The 15420-nt window shown below is 44.1% G+C and overlaps 1 protein-coding gene across 5 annotated transcripts in view; it reads right to left on the reverse strand.

Moving 5' to 3' along the window:
• Positions 1-15420, reverse strand: part of NEK10 (NIMA related kinase 10) — a 100205-nt gene that overhangs the window by 54982 nt on the left and 29803 nt on the right. For 4 of the 5 annotated variants that reach the window (XR_003709164.2, XM_028750769.2, XM_028750770.2 and 1 more), the window contains exons 17-22: positions 13049-13151; positions 11832-11960; positions 11050-11187; positions 7545-7590; positions 5282-5403; positions 3519-3621 (exon numbers count right to left, since the gene is read on the reverse strand). Coding sequence is in view for 4 of the 5 variants with exons in the window: in XM_028750769.2 (XP_028606602.2) it covers positions 3519-3621; positions 5282-5403; positions 7545-7590; positions 11050-11187; positions 11832-11960; positions 13049-13151 (641 nt within the window). In the remaining variant the exon portion in view is untranslated. Of the gene's footprint in view, positions 1-3518; positions 3622-5281; positions 5404-7544; positions 7591-11049; positions 11188-11831; positions 11961-13048; positions 13152-15420 lie in introns of those variants that run through there. The other variant, XM_077916305.1, reaches the window with a different exon arrangement.

The following is a 15420-nucleotide window of genomic DNA, read 5'->3' on the forward strand; positions in this document are numbered from 1 at the left end:
TCAAATATTGCAAATTGCATCTAAGGCAGTGTGTATAATAATAATAATAATAATAATAATAATAATAATAATAATAATAATAATAATAATAATGTATTTATACCCCGTCCATCTGGCTGAGTCTCCCCAGACACTCTGGGCGGCTCCCAATCAAGTGTTAAAAACAATACAGCATTAAATATTAAAAACTTCCCTAAACAGGGCTGCCTTCAGATGTCTTTTAAAGATAGGATAGCTGCTTATTTCCTTCGCATCTGAAGGGAGGGTGTTCCACAGGGTGGGTGCCACTACCGAGAAGGCCCTCTGCCTGGTTCCCTGTAACCTCACTTCTCGCAATGAGGGAACCGAGGCCGTTTAAGGCTTTAAAGGTCAGCACCAACACTTTGAATTGTGCTCAGAAACGTACTGGGAGCCAATGCAGATCTCTCAGGACCGGTGTTATGTGGTCCCGGTGGTCACTCCCAGTCACCAGTCTAGCTGCCGCATTCTGGATTAATTGCAGTTTCCAGGTCACCTTCAGAGGTAGCCCCACCTAGAGTGCATTGCAGTAGTCCAAGCGGAAGATAACTAGAGCACGCACCACTCTGGCGAAACAGTCCATGGGCAGGTAGGGTCTTAGCCTGCGTACCAGGTGGAGCTGGTAGACAGCTGCCCTGGACACAGAATTAACCTGCATATATACATATAAAATATCTGCCAGTCATGATGGAGATGTTGCTCAGTTGCTGGAAACCACAGGAGGGGAGGGTGCTGTTATGCTCAAATCCTGCTTGCTGGTTTCCCACACACATCTGGTTGCAGCCATTGTGAGAACAAGATGCTAGACTGGATGGGCTATTGGCCAGATCCAGCAGGCTCTTCTAGTGTTCTTGTGGCTGTGCACAGGCAAATAAAGGAGTGCACCGTTTAATACAAGGATGAGGCGCCTTCCACCCTGCAGATGTTGCTGTACTCCATCTCCCATCAACCCCATTCAGCATGGCCAATGGTCAGGAATGATGGGAGCTGTAGTCAAACAGCATATAGAGGAGTAGAGATTCCTCACCTCTGGCTTAAAGAGCTAATCAAGAGCTCGCAATTTCACAACCTTCACGGAAGAGATGTGATATGTTTATTGGCATCTCAAAGAGCCGCATGATTTGCTATGCTCAAAGCACACTTAATTCTTCCTAATCCAGCCTACTGGGTTTTATGCTGCTCTACATCTCCTGAAGATGCAGAAGACAAGACAGCCATTCTCAAAATGGTTCAATTACAGTTGATGGTTATTTAGCTATTAATGTGATAAAGCCTTGTCTTTCCGAGGTTTGTTGCCGGGGGGGGGGGGTTTAGCTGTAAGTGCACAGTGACTTAAACACAGGCTCAGAAGCTCATAATCACACTATTTAATTATTCATGAAGCCTAAATGAGAAATGGAAACATTAAGAAAGCTCGTTTGCCCCAAAGGAAACAACGCTAATGCTTCCCCCCCCCAAACCCATAGTGCTTATTTGTTCTTCATCTAAGATATCATTATTACAGCACACTAACCTAAATCATGCTACCAACTTTCAGAGACACATGCCCTACTCCAAGCAACAAATTAATTGAATGAAGAATTATTAAATTCCTAACTTGCAACAACAGTGAAGATTACTATATTTTTCACCCTATAGGACGCACCTTTTCCCCTCCAAAAATGAAGGGGAAATGTGTGTGCATCCTATGGGGCGAATGCAGGCTTTCACTGAAGCCTGGAGAGCGAGGGGGGTCGGTGCGCACTGACCCCTCTCGCTCTCCAGGCTTCAGGAAGCTATCCGCTAGCCGTGGGAGACACAGCTCTCCCACGGCTAGCGGAGAGCTTGCCAGCACCCAGAAGCTTGGGGCGCGCTGAGCTCAGCACGCCCCAAGCTTCGGGTTTCGCGCAGTCCTCCGCTAGCCGTGGGAGAGCTGCGCGACTTCGCGCAGCTCTCCCACGGCTTGCAGATAGCAGCCTGTTCTGGGGGCTGGGGTCGGGGGAAGCTCGGGCTTCCCCTGCCCCAGCCCCGCACCTGGGGGGGAAATAAAATTTTTTTTCTTTATTTCCCCCCCCAAAAAACTAGGTGCGTCCTATGGGCCGGTGCATCCTATGGGGCGAAAAATACAGTACCTCTCTCTCCTTCCTTCTGCCTAATTAAATACTGAGATTCTCTCTCTCTCTCTCTCTCTCACACACACACACACACACTCACACACACACACCCCCACAAGGGGTACTTTCATCTCAACAGTATCCACTCCAGGCTGAATGAATATGGGCTCATTTGTGTGCCATTGAAGGATATGTCAAACAGATATTGAAACAAATTCAGTAATGGATCAATATCACCCACAACTGCCCACCATCCACTTATTCCATTCCCACTTCGACAACTGTTCGCCAAGTAGCAAACACACTCAACACAAATCTGGCCTCAGTCTGGATAAATGTTGGACAGTTGGCTCTTTGAAAGTACATTCTACATCAAATGAAGTTGCAATGACATTGAGCCCATTTGAATTATATTCTCCTTATGTTTGGAAGAGGAATAAGGCACTGGGTGTGCCTCTAACCACCAAAACTATGCATCAGTGTGTGTACATGACATTTAAATAAGGTGTATATCTTTGAGCTGATATCATTACTGGATTGTGAATCCTGCCCATGTTTAAGAAATCACATCAAGGACTAAGAAACCAGAATATGTACAAATCTGGCATGAAGACTCCTTGTTCCTACTTTGTTCCTACCTCCACACGGTCAAGGAAAACCCCAAAGGGACATAGGTAACCACAGTTTCTCCTTACATGTGAAGTGAAAACTATGTTTAATGGCTTCCCAACAAGCCAGGATTTGGAATCCAAATTCCAACATGATTGAAAACCCTTAACCATGATTCTTGGTTGCATGGTTTAATGTTGGCATCCGAATCCTGTCTAGTTTGAAAGTCTACCCATAGTTCCCAGTTCTCGCAAAATAGAAAGCCAAAGTAAACTACAGCTTCCTGTTTTACTAGTTGTGCAAAGTAAAAGCAGAATACAGAGACAATAACTCTGTGCGTATCCTGGCTTATTAAGCCAGAATTTGATCATCCAAACAGAGCAATTGTCACCCAGAAGTTTATGGAGAAAGACCAGCATAATAATTTGAAAAACAAAAATGTGCTGTGGCAAATAGTTGTGCTTATTGTGTTCCCTTTTTTAGAAAACCAAAGTGAAGCACCTGGACTAGAAGGAAACCACAAGAGTGTAAAAACAGAACAGAAGCAAGCCTGAGAACTATGACCAACAGAAGGATTTAAATAATAAAGCAATAATGCAGAAGAAATGTATTAGTTTCCCCATACACAGGAAAGATACAAACAGTATAGTATTGTCTGGAAAGAAAAGGTTTCGCTTGTAGATATGCATTAGAAATGGTTTGGTGGTGTCATTTATTCTGAATTAATTTACTGCAATTCACAATGGAAAGAAATCACTTTCTACTTAAACAGTCCAAGGTTACAAAACTAGAACTTACTGATGGTTACTTTATCCTTATCTCCCAGCATGATATTGTTTGGAGTGAGGTCTCGATGGACAATTCTCTTCTCTTTATGCAAATACCGAAGAGCTAAACACAGCTTTACAACAAAGAAAAGTCTTAGCGCAAATGCAAAACCATATTCACCAGCAATAACCAAGGGGTAGCTTAGAACCTGGGGACGTGAGGAGCAAGCGTCTTACAGGAAGAGTTGCAAATAACTTTGGAGCACAAAACCATTTAAGAAAGCCATTTGCTATAGGGGAGGGGCTGTAAAGCTCCGGCTGTGCAAGGCCTCAGGTTCAATCCCTGGCATTTTCAGATTGGGCTGGTGATGTCCACTGCCTGAAAGCCCAGAGCTTCATTGAAAGCCCAGAGCTTCATTGACAAGTGTGATGGAAAAGTTTATTTTTGCTGGGGCAGGTTGGGTCCCGAAGTATTTTCTTTTTCTTTTCCCTATGCCAGAAAAGGGTTAATATATGGCAGCCTCTGATTGGCTGAGGGAGGTTTGGGGAGGGGGGAGTTGAAAAGGAGAGGATTTGGAGGCAGTTAGTGAGTTTTGGAGGGAGTGTTGGGAGGAGGTTTTGGAATATGTTGGGACTGAGGTTGGGAGGATAGGTAGGAAGATAGGGAGTGAGAGTTGGTTCTGGGTAGAAACATCCACTCTGAGGAAAATATCACAAGCTAGAGAAAAGAGTCTCTGAGATTAGTGTGAAGGACAGTGTCCTGTAAGAGTAATTAGACCAGGAATTAACTGGGAGGATGAGGTTGAGACAGGAGAAGTAGAAGCTGTAAAGAGACAGTCTACTTAGGTCTCATTCCAGTCAGGAGGGGAGAGATTCTTCTAGTAGGAGAAGACTCCCAAACCAGTGAAACCTTGGGTCTATTACTTGGAGTACCTCAGGAGTAGGGTTGTCTAAGGGTTGTGTAACTGACAGAAAGCATCACCTTGTTAAGAACCAAAGTATTAAGTTAAGAACCAAAGTATTAAGTGCAAAACAACTGAGAAAACCTTGAAGTGAAATAACATTGTAAACTGAAGTATCCTAAGTTTTATCCACTTGGGTCATAAACTTCCTTGTTAAATAAAATCATTATTGTTTATTTGAACAAATCCTGCCTGAGACTCCAAATTATTAAGTTTTCCCTCACGCAAGTCCCCCCCCCCCCCCAAGATAACCTGAGTTAGTTTGAGGGAATTTGTGGAAATGGTTTTCTGTGAGGTGGGTGCACTATATTTAAGTGAGTGGACGGGCCCAACAGTGCCAGGGGGGGAAGAGCCGTCACGCCCGTTGCAACAAGCAACACAGACACTATTGAGCTAATGGACCAATGACATAAGTCAGATTGCTGGGTTCCCATGCACAGCCCTCTTAGCACTGTATCTGGGAGGTGGGCTGGGACAGAGATGGCATTGCTTCTGGTGGAGTCCTGTGTTCCTGTGAATTTCTCAGAAAAGGGAAGGGGTGGTGTGTACAGCAAGCTTTGTCATTTTCACTTCTGCTGACAATCCCCAGAATCTTACATTCTCTGCACTGCCTCATCTAAGAAGCTCCGTTGTAATATGCTTCAGCACCAGTGACATTTAGTTTATCCCACCTTGGGCGCAATATATCATCAACTGCATAGCGCAGGCAACATGTACGCACTTTGCAAAGTGCAAAAGGACAGATCCCTGACTGATAAGCAGCGATGAATGACTATCCTAGAAGCAAAAAGCAAGAAAAAGAAAATCAACGAAGATACGCGCAGGTCCTTACTTGAATGAATATGTGCCATAGTCTGTCTTCCGTAAATTGTTGCTGCTTCTCCTTCAAAGAATGAAAATGTTCTCCCAGCGGTGCCCCTTCTATGAGCTCCATGACTATGTACAGCCTGTCACCTACAAGCAACAAAATGAAATAGAAGCAGCAAAACAAGAGGGAAAATTTCATTTATGTGCCCAGTGATTGGCCAGGAGGCATTATCCAGGTATACCCCCTGAGCATTATGGAATCCAGTCTGACCAATGATTCCTGTATAGGAAGACTAAGTAGCTTACCACTACTCTGGCAGGAATGTAACAGCAGAGGGATCTGTACCACCAGAGGAAAATGATTAAATGGTTAAACCCTTACAATGGTGCCTTCTCAAAAATCCCTAAAACTGGACTACCGGAGAAAACACTGCGTGGCATTCAGCTGTGGTGCCCTACTTGTGCAAGAGAGATTTACCATTCCTCTCATCCTGGCCCCCTCTCTACGGCCCCCTATGAAGCACCCAAATCTGAATTTAGAATACTCATTTAAACACCCTTAAAATATCAATGACTTCCCTTCTTCTCTTTCCATGGTTCATTTTGCAAATCATAAATCTCTGCATATTTAACATAAACTAAACCATTCAGTATTCCTTTATTACATCCACCAAAACTTATTTACACTGCTGAATTTATCTTAATGCTGCCAACGTTTTCAGGTGTACACAATTTCCCCCCATATATTCAATAAACATTTTCCAATCTTCTTTAAACGTAGGTTCTTCTTGTTCTCTTATTCTATATGTTAAGTCCGCAAGCTGTGCATATTCCATCGGTTTAAGTTGCCATTCTTCTTTAGCTGGGACCTCGCTTGTTTTCCATTACTGGCCTAACAAAATACGGGCCGCAGTAGTGGCATACATAAATAACTAGCAAATCTAAAGCATCCACAACACTATAAGTTGGGCTAGTCTTTGTCTGGGTTATACTCAGTCCTTTTTTTCTAGAAAACTAGCTGCCTGTACTCACCATGAAGTTGTTACAGTAAGTGGTGCACTTCATAACAGCAACAAAAAGAGGTGCCAGTACTGTATACCCTTTAAAAAAGTCCTGGTTATACTCATAGTGGTCAACAAGATCCAAGTGGAAGCCACCCAGGACTCCAGCCACAGAGATCGGTTCAGAGTTATGAGCCACCTGGAACATCAACGGCATCTGGCCTCTAGCACAAGGAACACACAGCCTACGGTGTATGTTTCCATCCTCGCAAACATTTATCTGCATCTTATTCACCTAGGCCAAAATCTTCAACAACCTCTAAAGGAAAGCATGCAGGAAAAATAGAGGATTGTATCCAACATCACTCCTAGTCAGAGTAGATGCATTAAAATTAAACGACATGACTAACTTTGGTCCATTCAATTACCCTGAACAGGTGTTAGTGGGATACAATGCATATTTTTATTTCCAGACCTGACATAGGTAAAGGTAAAGGGACCCCTGACCATTAGGTCCAGTCGTGGCCGACTCTGGGGTTGCGCACTCATCTCGCTTTATTGGCCGAGGGAGCCGGCGTACAGCTTCCGGGTCATGTGGCCAGCATGACTAAGCCGCTTCTGGCGAACCAGAGCAGCGCACAGAAACACCGTTTACGTTCCCGCTGGAGCAGTACCTATTTATCTACTTGCACTTTGATGTCCTTTTGAACTGCTAGGTTGGCAGGAGCTGGGAGTGAGCGACGGGAGCTCACCCCATCATGGGGATTCGAACCGCCGACCTTCTGATCGGCAAGTCCTAGGCTCTGTGGTTTAACCCACAGCGACACCCGCGTCCCAGACCTGACATAATCCCGCCTATATACTGATGCTTCAAGTCTCTCGCCTTCTATTTGAATACTCGGAAGTAAGGTTTACTGGGTTAAATGTGGCTTACTCCCAGGCAGTGCTAATTTTCTAGAAAAAGAGGTGCTGGAACTCACCACAAATACCTCCCTTGTTCTCTTATAATGGCAATGGCACCCACCTGAGAGGTACCAGAACTGAGTTCAGTGAGTTCTGGCTGAAAAAAGCCCCACTCCCAGGTAAGTAGGTATAGGATTGCACCTGAAATCAAATCAATTTTTCCCAGGTCTCCTAATGTGGGGGCTGCAGCTGGAATATAAGCTTCCTGACGACAACAGAAAATATATAGATCATTTTCTTTTTGCAGTTATCTTTTTTCCCCCCTTTAATCTTATTATAACAATATACTCGTTATGGAATGTAGCCCTGAAAGTGCATACTTACTTTCTAAGAAGGTTCTGTAATATCGTACGACATTAGGATGATAAAGCTACAATAAAAATAATGTATACAGTTAAGGTTAGATGGAACATCCATTTGTATCATATCTTCAGAATGTTCCTCTTGGTGGCAGTTATGGCAAATAAGTTTTTAAGACTGTGAACACCAGCACAGTATCTTGACCTTTGACACTGTGCAGGAATCACTTCTTTATTTAAGATATTGTGGCCAGAATCAGTAAGAGATAACCATAATGTCTGCCTTCTCTATAATGTCTGCCTATGGAAATACTGTAGTCCCCGAAATTGCTCAATTCTCTTTAGTAAGGTTTTCTCTCCCCTTTTGGGAGAGAAATTTGGTCTATTTATGGCCTACTTTGCAGAATGCTTTAAAAATATAATAAGGGTAACTCGAGGGGCCAACTTAAATACAATATTGGGCAGGCCCAGGTAAGCACTGCCCCGCATAATCAATCACATGATGTGGTGCAATGGCAACGCCCATCAACTTAGGGGGGTGCAGTCCCCTCAAATATTTCATTGTCTCCTATGTAAGGGTTGTTCTATTTCAAGAAAGAGAAATACAGTGGTACCTCGGGTTATATACGCTTCAGGTTACATACGCTTCAGGTTACAAACTCCACTAACCCAGAAATAGTACCTCGGGTTAAGAACTTTGCTTCAGGATGAGAACAGAAATCACGCGGCGGCAGTAGGAGGCCCCATTAGCTAAAGTGGTGCTTCAGGTTAAGAGCAGTTTCAGGTTAAGAATGGACCTCCGGAACGAATTAAGTACTTAACCCGAGGTACCACTGTAAAAAAAAAAAGGTGAGCACAGCAAGCAATGTTCCATGGTCTCTGTGTGAGAGTGAAATGGACTTCCACTCAGTGCACAAGGGGACCTCACATTCTGCTCCTCCCACCCCACTCCAGTCACACACACCAATTGACTCTGGGCGGTTAGGGTACCATCTGGATTTGTGGGGTCTGCAAGAGGGAGAAGAGGGAAGGGTAAAGCTGCAAATACCAACAGAGTTTGCCCAGTGCAACATGAAAAGGGCAAACAAATTCCTTATGTGAGCATCACCACACACATACAGTCACTTTCACATTATGTCTTAGATGCATTTTCATATATTAGTATGAATCTCGGCAGGAAAAAGGATATGAGAAACTGGTTCTCATAATGCGACCCTAAGCACGTGAAATCCATGAGAATCCAGCTTAATGAATGTATAAGTAAAGGTAAAGGTACCCCTGCCCGTACGGGCCAGTCTTGACAGACTCTAGGGTTGTGCGCCCATCTCACTTAAGAGGCCGGGGGCCAGCGCTGTCCGGAGACACTTCCGGGTCACGTGGCCAGTGTGACAAAGCTGCATCTGGCAAACCAGAGCAGCGCACGGAAACGCCGTTTACCTTCCCGCCAGTAAGCGGTCCCTATTTATCTACTTGCACCCGGGGGTGCTTTCGAACTGCTAGGTTGGCAGGCGCTGGGACCGAGCAACGGGAGCGCACCCCGCCGCGGGGATTCGAACCGCCGACCTTTCGATCGGCAAGTACTAGGCACTGAGGCTTTTACCCACAGCGCCACCCGCGTCCCACACAAATGAATGTATAGCTAGCTTAATAATGGTCCTTCATGTATGTTCTACGGTATTTAGGGGTTAAATTAGATATTACTTTAATAGGTAAAGGATCCCTGGAAGGTTAAGTCCAGTCAAAGGCGACTATGGGGTTGCAGCGTTCATCTCGCTTTCAGGCCAAGGGAGCCAGCATTTGTCCACAGACAGCTTTCTGGGTCATGTGGCCAGCATGACTAAACCACTTCTGGCGCAACGGGACACCGTGACGAAAACCAGAGCGCACGGAAAAGCTGTTTACCTTCTCGCCACTGCTGTACCTATTTATCTACTTGCACTGGTGTGCTTTCGAACTGCTGGCTTGGCAGGAGCTGGGACAGAGCAACAGGAGCTCACCCCGTTGCGGGGATTCGAACCGCCAACCTTCTGAACGGGAAGCCCAAGAGGCTTAGTGGTTTAGACCACAGCACCACCCACGTCCCATTACTTTAATAGTGCATTGGGATTCTGTGCTGTTTCTTTACAAAGCAAAAGCAGCTGCGGGGAACAGCTATTCCGACCAGGTCCACAATTCAGGGGCGGAATAATTTGTAACACTCTCCCATATCATGTTTTCCTGCTGAAATTTGCCCCCTGCTCATTACAGCTAGAGGTTATGTGGGGGAAAGCAAATGTAACTGGAAAATATTTCTGTTCCCTAAAGCAGGGAAAATAGGAACCTGAAAAACAAAGCGGTATTGGCACCCTGTCATTACCTGGCAACTGCCAAGTGTTGTAGCATGACATGTTTTTTTAAATATATATATATATATATTGCGTAGGTAATAGAGCAACTTTTTCGCTTTCGTGGTTCCATTAGGCTACAACTCTTTACACACAGTCCAAAGAACAAACAAGTAAAACGTTTCAACTGGAAAATACGTTGAAATAGCAATTCTATTTCAAAATATGCATTGAAATAAAAGTCATGTTACTTGCAAGCTAGTTCTGATTGAATTTCAAACTTCACAAGGTGTTCTAACTCAAAAAAAACCATATTGCTGTCGGTGCATTTTCTTGTTGAGATTTGATCTTCTTCTTTTTTAACTCTTCAAGTCAGTGTAAAATTACAGTTGCTGGGCTGGCAACTGGGGTCAGGAAATGCTTGGTCTTGCATATGCTTGCACTGAGCATTTGAATTGCCTGAGCACATTTTCTCTGTTGGATCTTAACGTGCATTCACCCTGATGCAGATGCATCACTCTCTAATGTTTACGTGAGAATGGGTTTCCCCATTTCCTTCAATGGAAAGGTTATCTCCTCCATGTGGATATCTTTGTCATGTATGAGGACTGCGACCTCCATGGAAATGAATGAGGAAGTAACCTCAATAACAAACTGGTAGAAGCAGATAGGTAGCCGTGTTGGTCTGTCATAGTCAAAACAAAACAAAATTCCTTCCAGTAGCACCTTAAAGACCAACTAAGTTAGTTCTTGGTATGAGCTTTCGTGTGCTACTGGAAGGAATTTTTTTTGTTTAAACTGGTAGGAAGTCAGACATGCTTAAAAACCATTAAAAATCAATTTAAGACGGCAACTGCGCATATAAATCCCACTTCTTCCAGCTTCCTCTGGATTGGCTAACCAACTACAAATGCTCATTCAGTTCAATTGGTGTAGAAAACCTTCACAGAAATGGTTGCCACTGATGCTGTTTTATTTTTGTATTGAACACAAGTACAAATAGCACATATCACAGCAACGTATTCAGTATGATATTTAAAAGCATTATTATTACAGGTGTGAAGATACTTAAAAACAAAACAAAGCATCATCAGTGTAAGCAAGTTACTTTCCGCTTGGCATCCAAAAACCTAAATACCATACCACTGTTTGGAAGAGAACTCCACTAATTTCGATGAAACTTATTCCTGGTATGTTTTGACTCACCTGCTCTTTTATTATCGTTAATTCAGAGACAATGTTCTTCACACTGCTGTCTCTGTCCTTTTTGTCCTTTCCAAATGCTGGATTATGTAGATTAATTTCTTTCATCGCTAGAAGGTTTTGACCACTGCGTTTCCTAACCTATGTGGGGGTTAAGAACAACAGATAAGGAACAAGATTAAAACAAGCACTATTTGTTCATCAAAACTAACTGTACCGTGTCTATTTTAAGAAACGTCCTTTTTTTTTTAAGCATCTAATAACTAGCTTGAAATTCACTGAAGCCTCCATAGGGCAATCAAAACGTGACATGTGAGTATATGAAAGAAAATAGTAACAGATCTATGCAGAAATCGGGGATCTAAGGCATACTCAGACGCACTACATCACGGTAGAACAAATACTATTTTGTATTCATATAATGCACTGCAAGTTATTTAAAGTACTTGGCCTATATTATGTCAGTAATCTTTACAGGAATCCCATATAATAGCACCGGTATCGCTAGACACCTATGGAAGATTTGAGGAAGGGGGCAAGTGCTGAAAGATAGCCCTTCTAAGCACCATTTTGAATTTGAATAAAACTGGAGGGAGATCATGTGACAGCCTGGTCCAGAGAAATAGTGTGGCCAACAGACCAAGGCTCTGTGTAAACTAGCATATGGTCCACCTTTACAGTTGGGAAAAGAGTGAAACAAATTTGCAATAACATCACAGGCAAGGGTCGAGTGAAAGTATATAAATGCATGGCAAGATTTGATACATATCCCAAAGCCTATTTACCTTGTAAACACTCCCAAAGGCTCCACTGCCAAGATGGTCCAATATTGCATAATTGCCAATGTATTTCGTAGGTGCTTTGTTCTGATTAATGTCTTCGATGTTTTCCGCAATTTGCTTCACTTCATCCTCCTAGTCATGAAATGAGTTAAAAGACTTATTTTGATTTATGCAATCTTTCGCCAATAGGACATTGGTCTGGGCTAACAACATGGGCTTTATATGCTTTAGAGATCACCTTCTCCCTCATTGGTCATCTAATTCTTTCGCAGAAACCAAGAACCCTTTTGTGGCTATTGTGCTGATGTGTCAGGCTCCGACAGCAAGAGAACATGGATGAAAGCTGGCTGTGCGGTTTGTCGTTTGTCCTAGGGCAGGAGTGACCAAGCCTTTTTTGCCAAAAGGTTACCGGTATATACACCCCTCCAGGCAACACATCCTAGTGATGGGTGCGGCCAAAAGCAGTGTGGCCACCACAGTCTCAAATGTGCAGTTGACACACAACACGCACAATGGCAGGCACACAAACAGGCACAAAGCACTCCTCCCATGAAAATCAGCTGAGGATGGAGGGCCAGGGGCATATCGTGGGAAGCACAAGGGTGTGTATGGCTCCAGGTGCACAATTTTTGACACAAACCAGGCACCCCCAATGTGGCCAGCCTGGTGCTCCTCTCCACCCACCAAGGGTGACATTGGCCAGCCAGGCTCCCTTCTGCAAGGTGGGCAGGTGGCTCAGTATGGCCCCACTTTGCTCTGGTGGGGATGGGGTTACTACAGCAGTGAAGGCTAGGCTAGCACCCCCCCTCCCATCCAGTGTACACACATGTGCTTGCCCTGGGCACCAGCAAACAACGTTACGCCACTGTTGAGGGTTATCACCCCATCTCTGCTCATCAAATGGTCGAAATGGTGATCAGGCTACTGGGCTCTGCCCACCCTAATATTTTTGCTTTCACTAAATTTGGTGGGGTTCTAGAGGATCAGGAATATTGGGGTCGGGGCAGATTCTGCCCCTGTATTGGAGGTTAGCCACCTTTATCCCATAGCCTGCCACCCGCTTCGATTGGAGAAATGCCTAAGCCCATGTGTTTATGAAACTTTATTTTTTATTTTTTGCAAGATCTGTTCATTAACAATATTTTTAAGATAGGGTAAGATTAATTTTTTTAGCAGTGTGTTAGTGTGACTAAGGAAGTAAGCAAACATTTACTACTTACCAGTAATGCATTTAGCTTCGACACCAGCTCTTCATAAGCACTTATCTCCCGAACATAATGCCCAATGTCAATGAAGCTCTCAAACAAGTGTGTAGGGAAGAGCCTACAAAATGCAAAACTATTTATTTATAGAATGCCGCATAAAGTTCACACCCAATTACACTGCAGGGGGAAATGCCTAATTTCACTTCGCTGAATAATAATTTTTATTGCTTTACTGGTTTTCTAGGGACAAAATTGTCTTAATAAGGACCACATGGATTTTAGGGAGCTAAAGAAAGGGTGGCTGACATATGACTCTCCAAATGTTTTTGGTTCCCAACTCCCACCAGGCCCAGTCAGCATGTCCAGTGGCAATGGAAGATGGGAGCTGTAGCCCCAACCAGCGGCGTAGCGTGGGTTGTCAGCACCCGGGGCAAGGCAAGTAATTTGCGCCCCCTAACCCCTAACCTGCCGCCGCTGCCAGCTTCTTCTTGCTGCTGCCTGGGCTGGGGTATTTACGCTAAGGTAGCCACGGTGGTGGCGGGGGGTCCGTGTCAGGTGATCTGAGGCGAGTTGCCGCTGGCGCTGCTGCCCAAACGACGCCGCTTGCCCGGAGAAGGAGGAGGGCAGAGAGGCAAGGAAAATGCAACATGGCCCAGCAGCTGCGGCAACTCTGACGCGCGGGGACCATGGCGAGCGCTGAGAGCCGCTGCCAGCTCGTCGGTTCCGCGAGACATGGGGCTCTGCTACAGCCTGCGCCCGAGGCTCTTCGGCGACTCCGGAGGCGGCAAGCGCCCCCCCCCCCAGATGTTGCGCCCGGTGCGGCCGGCCCCCCCTGCACCCCCCACGCTACGCCACTGGCCCCAACAGCAACAGCTGAAGGAGTGACTGGTTGGACACCCCTGAACTGGTCAGATCCCCTATCTTGAAACCAAATACCATTTAACATTTTAAAAATCCTGTAGCTCTTATACAGTACAGTTATATTCTGCCAGTATAAATTTAATATTAAGGAGTTGTAGCCATGTCATTAACACATTGTCTACTTTATTGGCTCAGACAGTAGCTTCAGAACAGCCAGCCTTTGAACCCCACAAGAGTCTTTTCAAGGTTGTTTATTCAGAGTAGAAATACAGTCAATGAGCATGACATTCTGCTAATTAATTTGACCTCACTAGAAAGATGGCCTTGCATTTAGTTTTAGAAACACTGAAAATGACGGAAAAGAAAATACATGTTTTTAAACAGGAAAGCTGCTATCTCTAATTTCATTTATGCTTCCACTCCCAAAAAAGTTATATGAATCATGTTATGACACTGATGCAGAAGGCTGATGGAAATACTTCTATGTGCTAAAAGTCCATGCTGAACCCAAAACATCTGAAATATCTGCTCAACATCTGATCACCTGAAAGTTCTCTATCTTGAGCCAGTATTAAATGTAAGAAAGAGAAAGAGAGAAAGAGCGCACAATTTTTAATGCATTATTCGACTGCAATGTTTCCAAACAGATGACTGAGATGTTTTTCTCCTCAATTGAAATTGGAGGTACACTTCACTCAAAAAATAAATAGGAATTTCCTTGATCAGGTCCCAGAACAACAGGCATGTTATCTTCTTGTCAGACAAAAATATATCACCAAGGGCAACTGCTCCGTGATAAGGAGCATAAACAGGCAAACAAATAAATTACAGTAGTCATTTTTTTCAGAGTCACTCGTGTATTTGGTAGAAGCAACATCAACTCGTGAGTCAAGACCTGGACGCTGTTCCAGTACAATCAGGGTTTCTTCCCACAAAGGGGCTTAATCGTGAAGCTGTACAATGAAGTCTAAGCAGTATATAATCAACAATTTACAAAAATGGGCAAATCTGTCCCTATGTGCATATCTCCCATGGGAAGAACAGAGAGAGGTTTTCCAGCCTTCTATTTGTTAGCCTATTAATGCTCTGGTTAATAATCTCTCCAGGTTTCTTGTCCACCCTAGTCAATCTTTAGGTTCAGCCATCATCCTCTGTCAGCTACAGCCCAGGATGTGCTATTTAATTCCAGTGCATTCTTAACTCCTCTCTTTTAATGATGATATTACTGTGGTCCTCAGAGTAAATGCATTCAACACCTCACATTTACAGTTCCCAGGCATACTTCAAAGTCCCTCTTGCTGTACTTATTCTACCGTAAATCAGTTTCTAACTGCTTCAGTGACATTTGGCAATGTCTGAAATACAAATCCTTTAAAAAATATAAATGAGCAGATCAATGAAATGTTACTGCCCCTGACGCAGAGGTGCCAGAAATGTTTCTAGAGATCTCCATGTGGCAGCTGAGCTTTTGAACTGGACCTAAAACACAGTTACATTTTCTTTGCAGAGACATCTATGGACAACAA

Source organism: Podarcis muralis, chromosome 12 (genome assembly GCF_964188315.1).
Source record: "Podarcis muralis chromosome 12, rPodMur119.hap1.1, whole genome shotgun sequence".
Lineage (NCBI taxonomy): Eukaryota > Metazoa > Chordata > Lepidosauria > Squamata > Lacertidae > Podarcis > Podarcis muralis.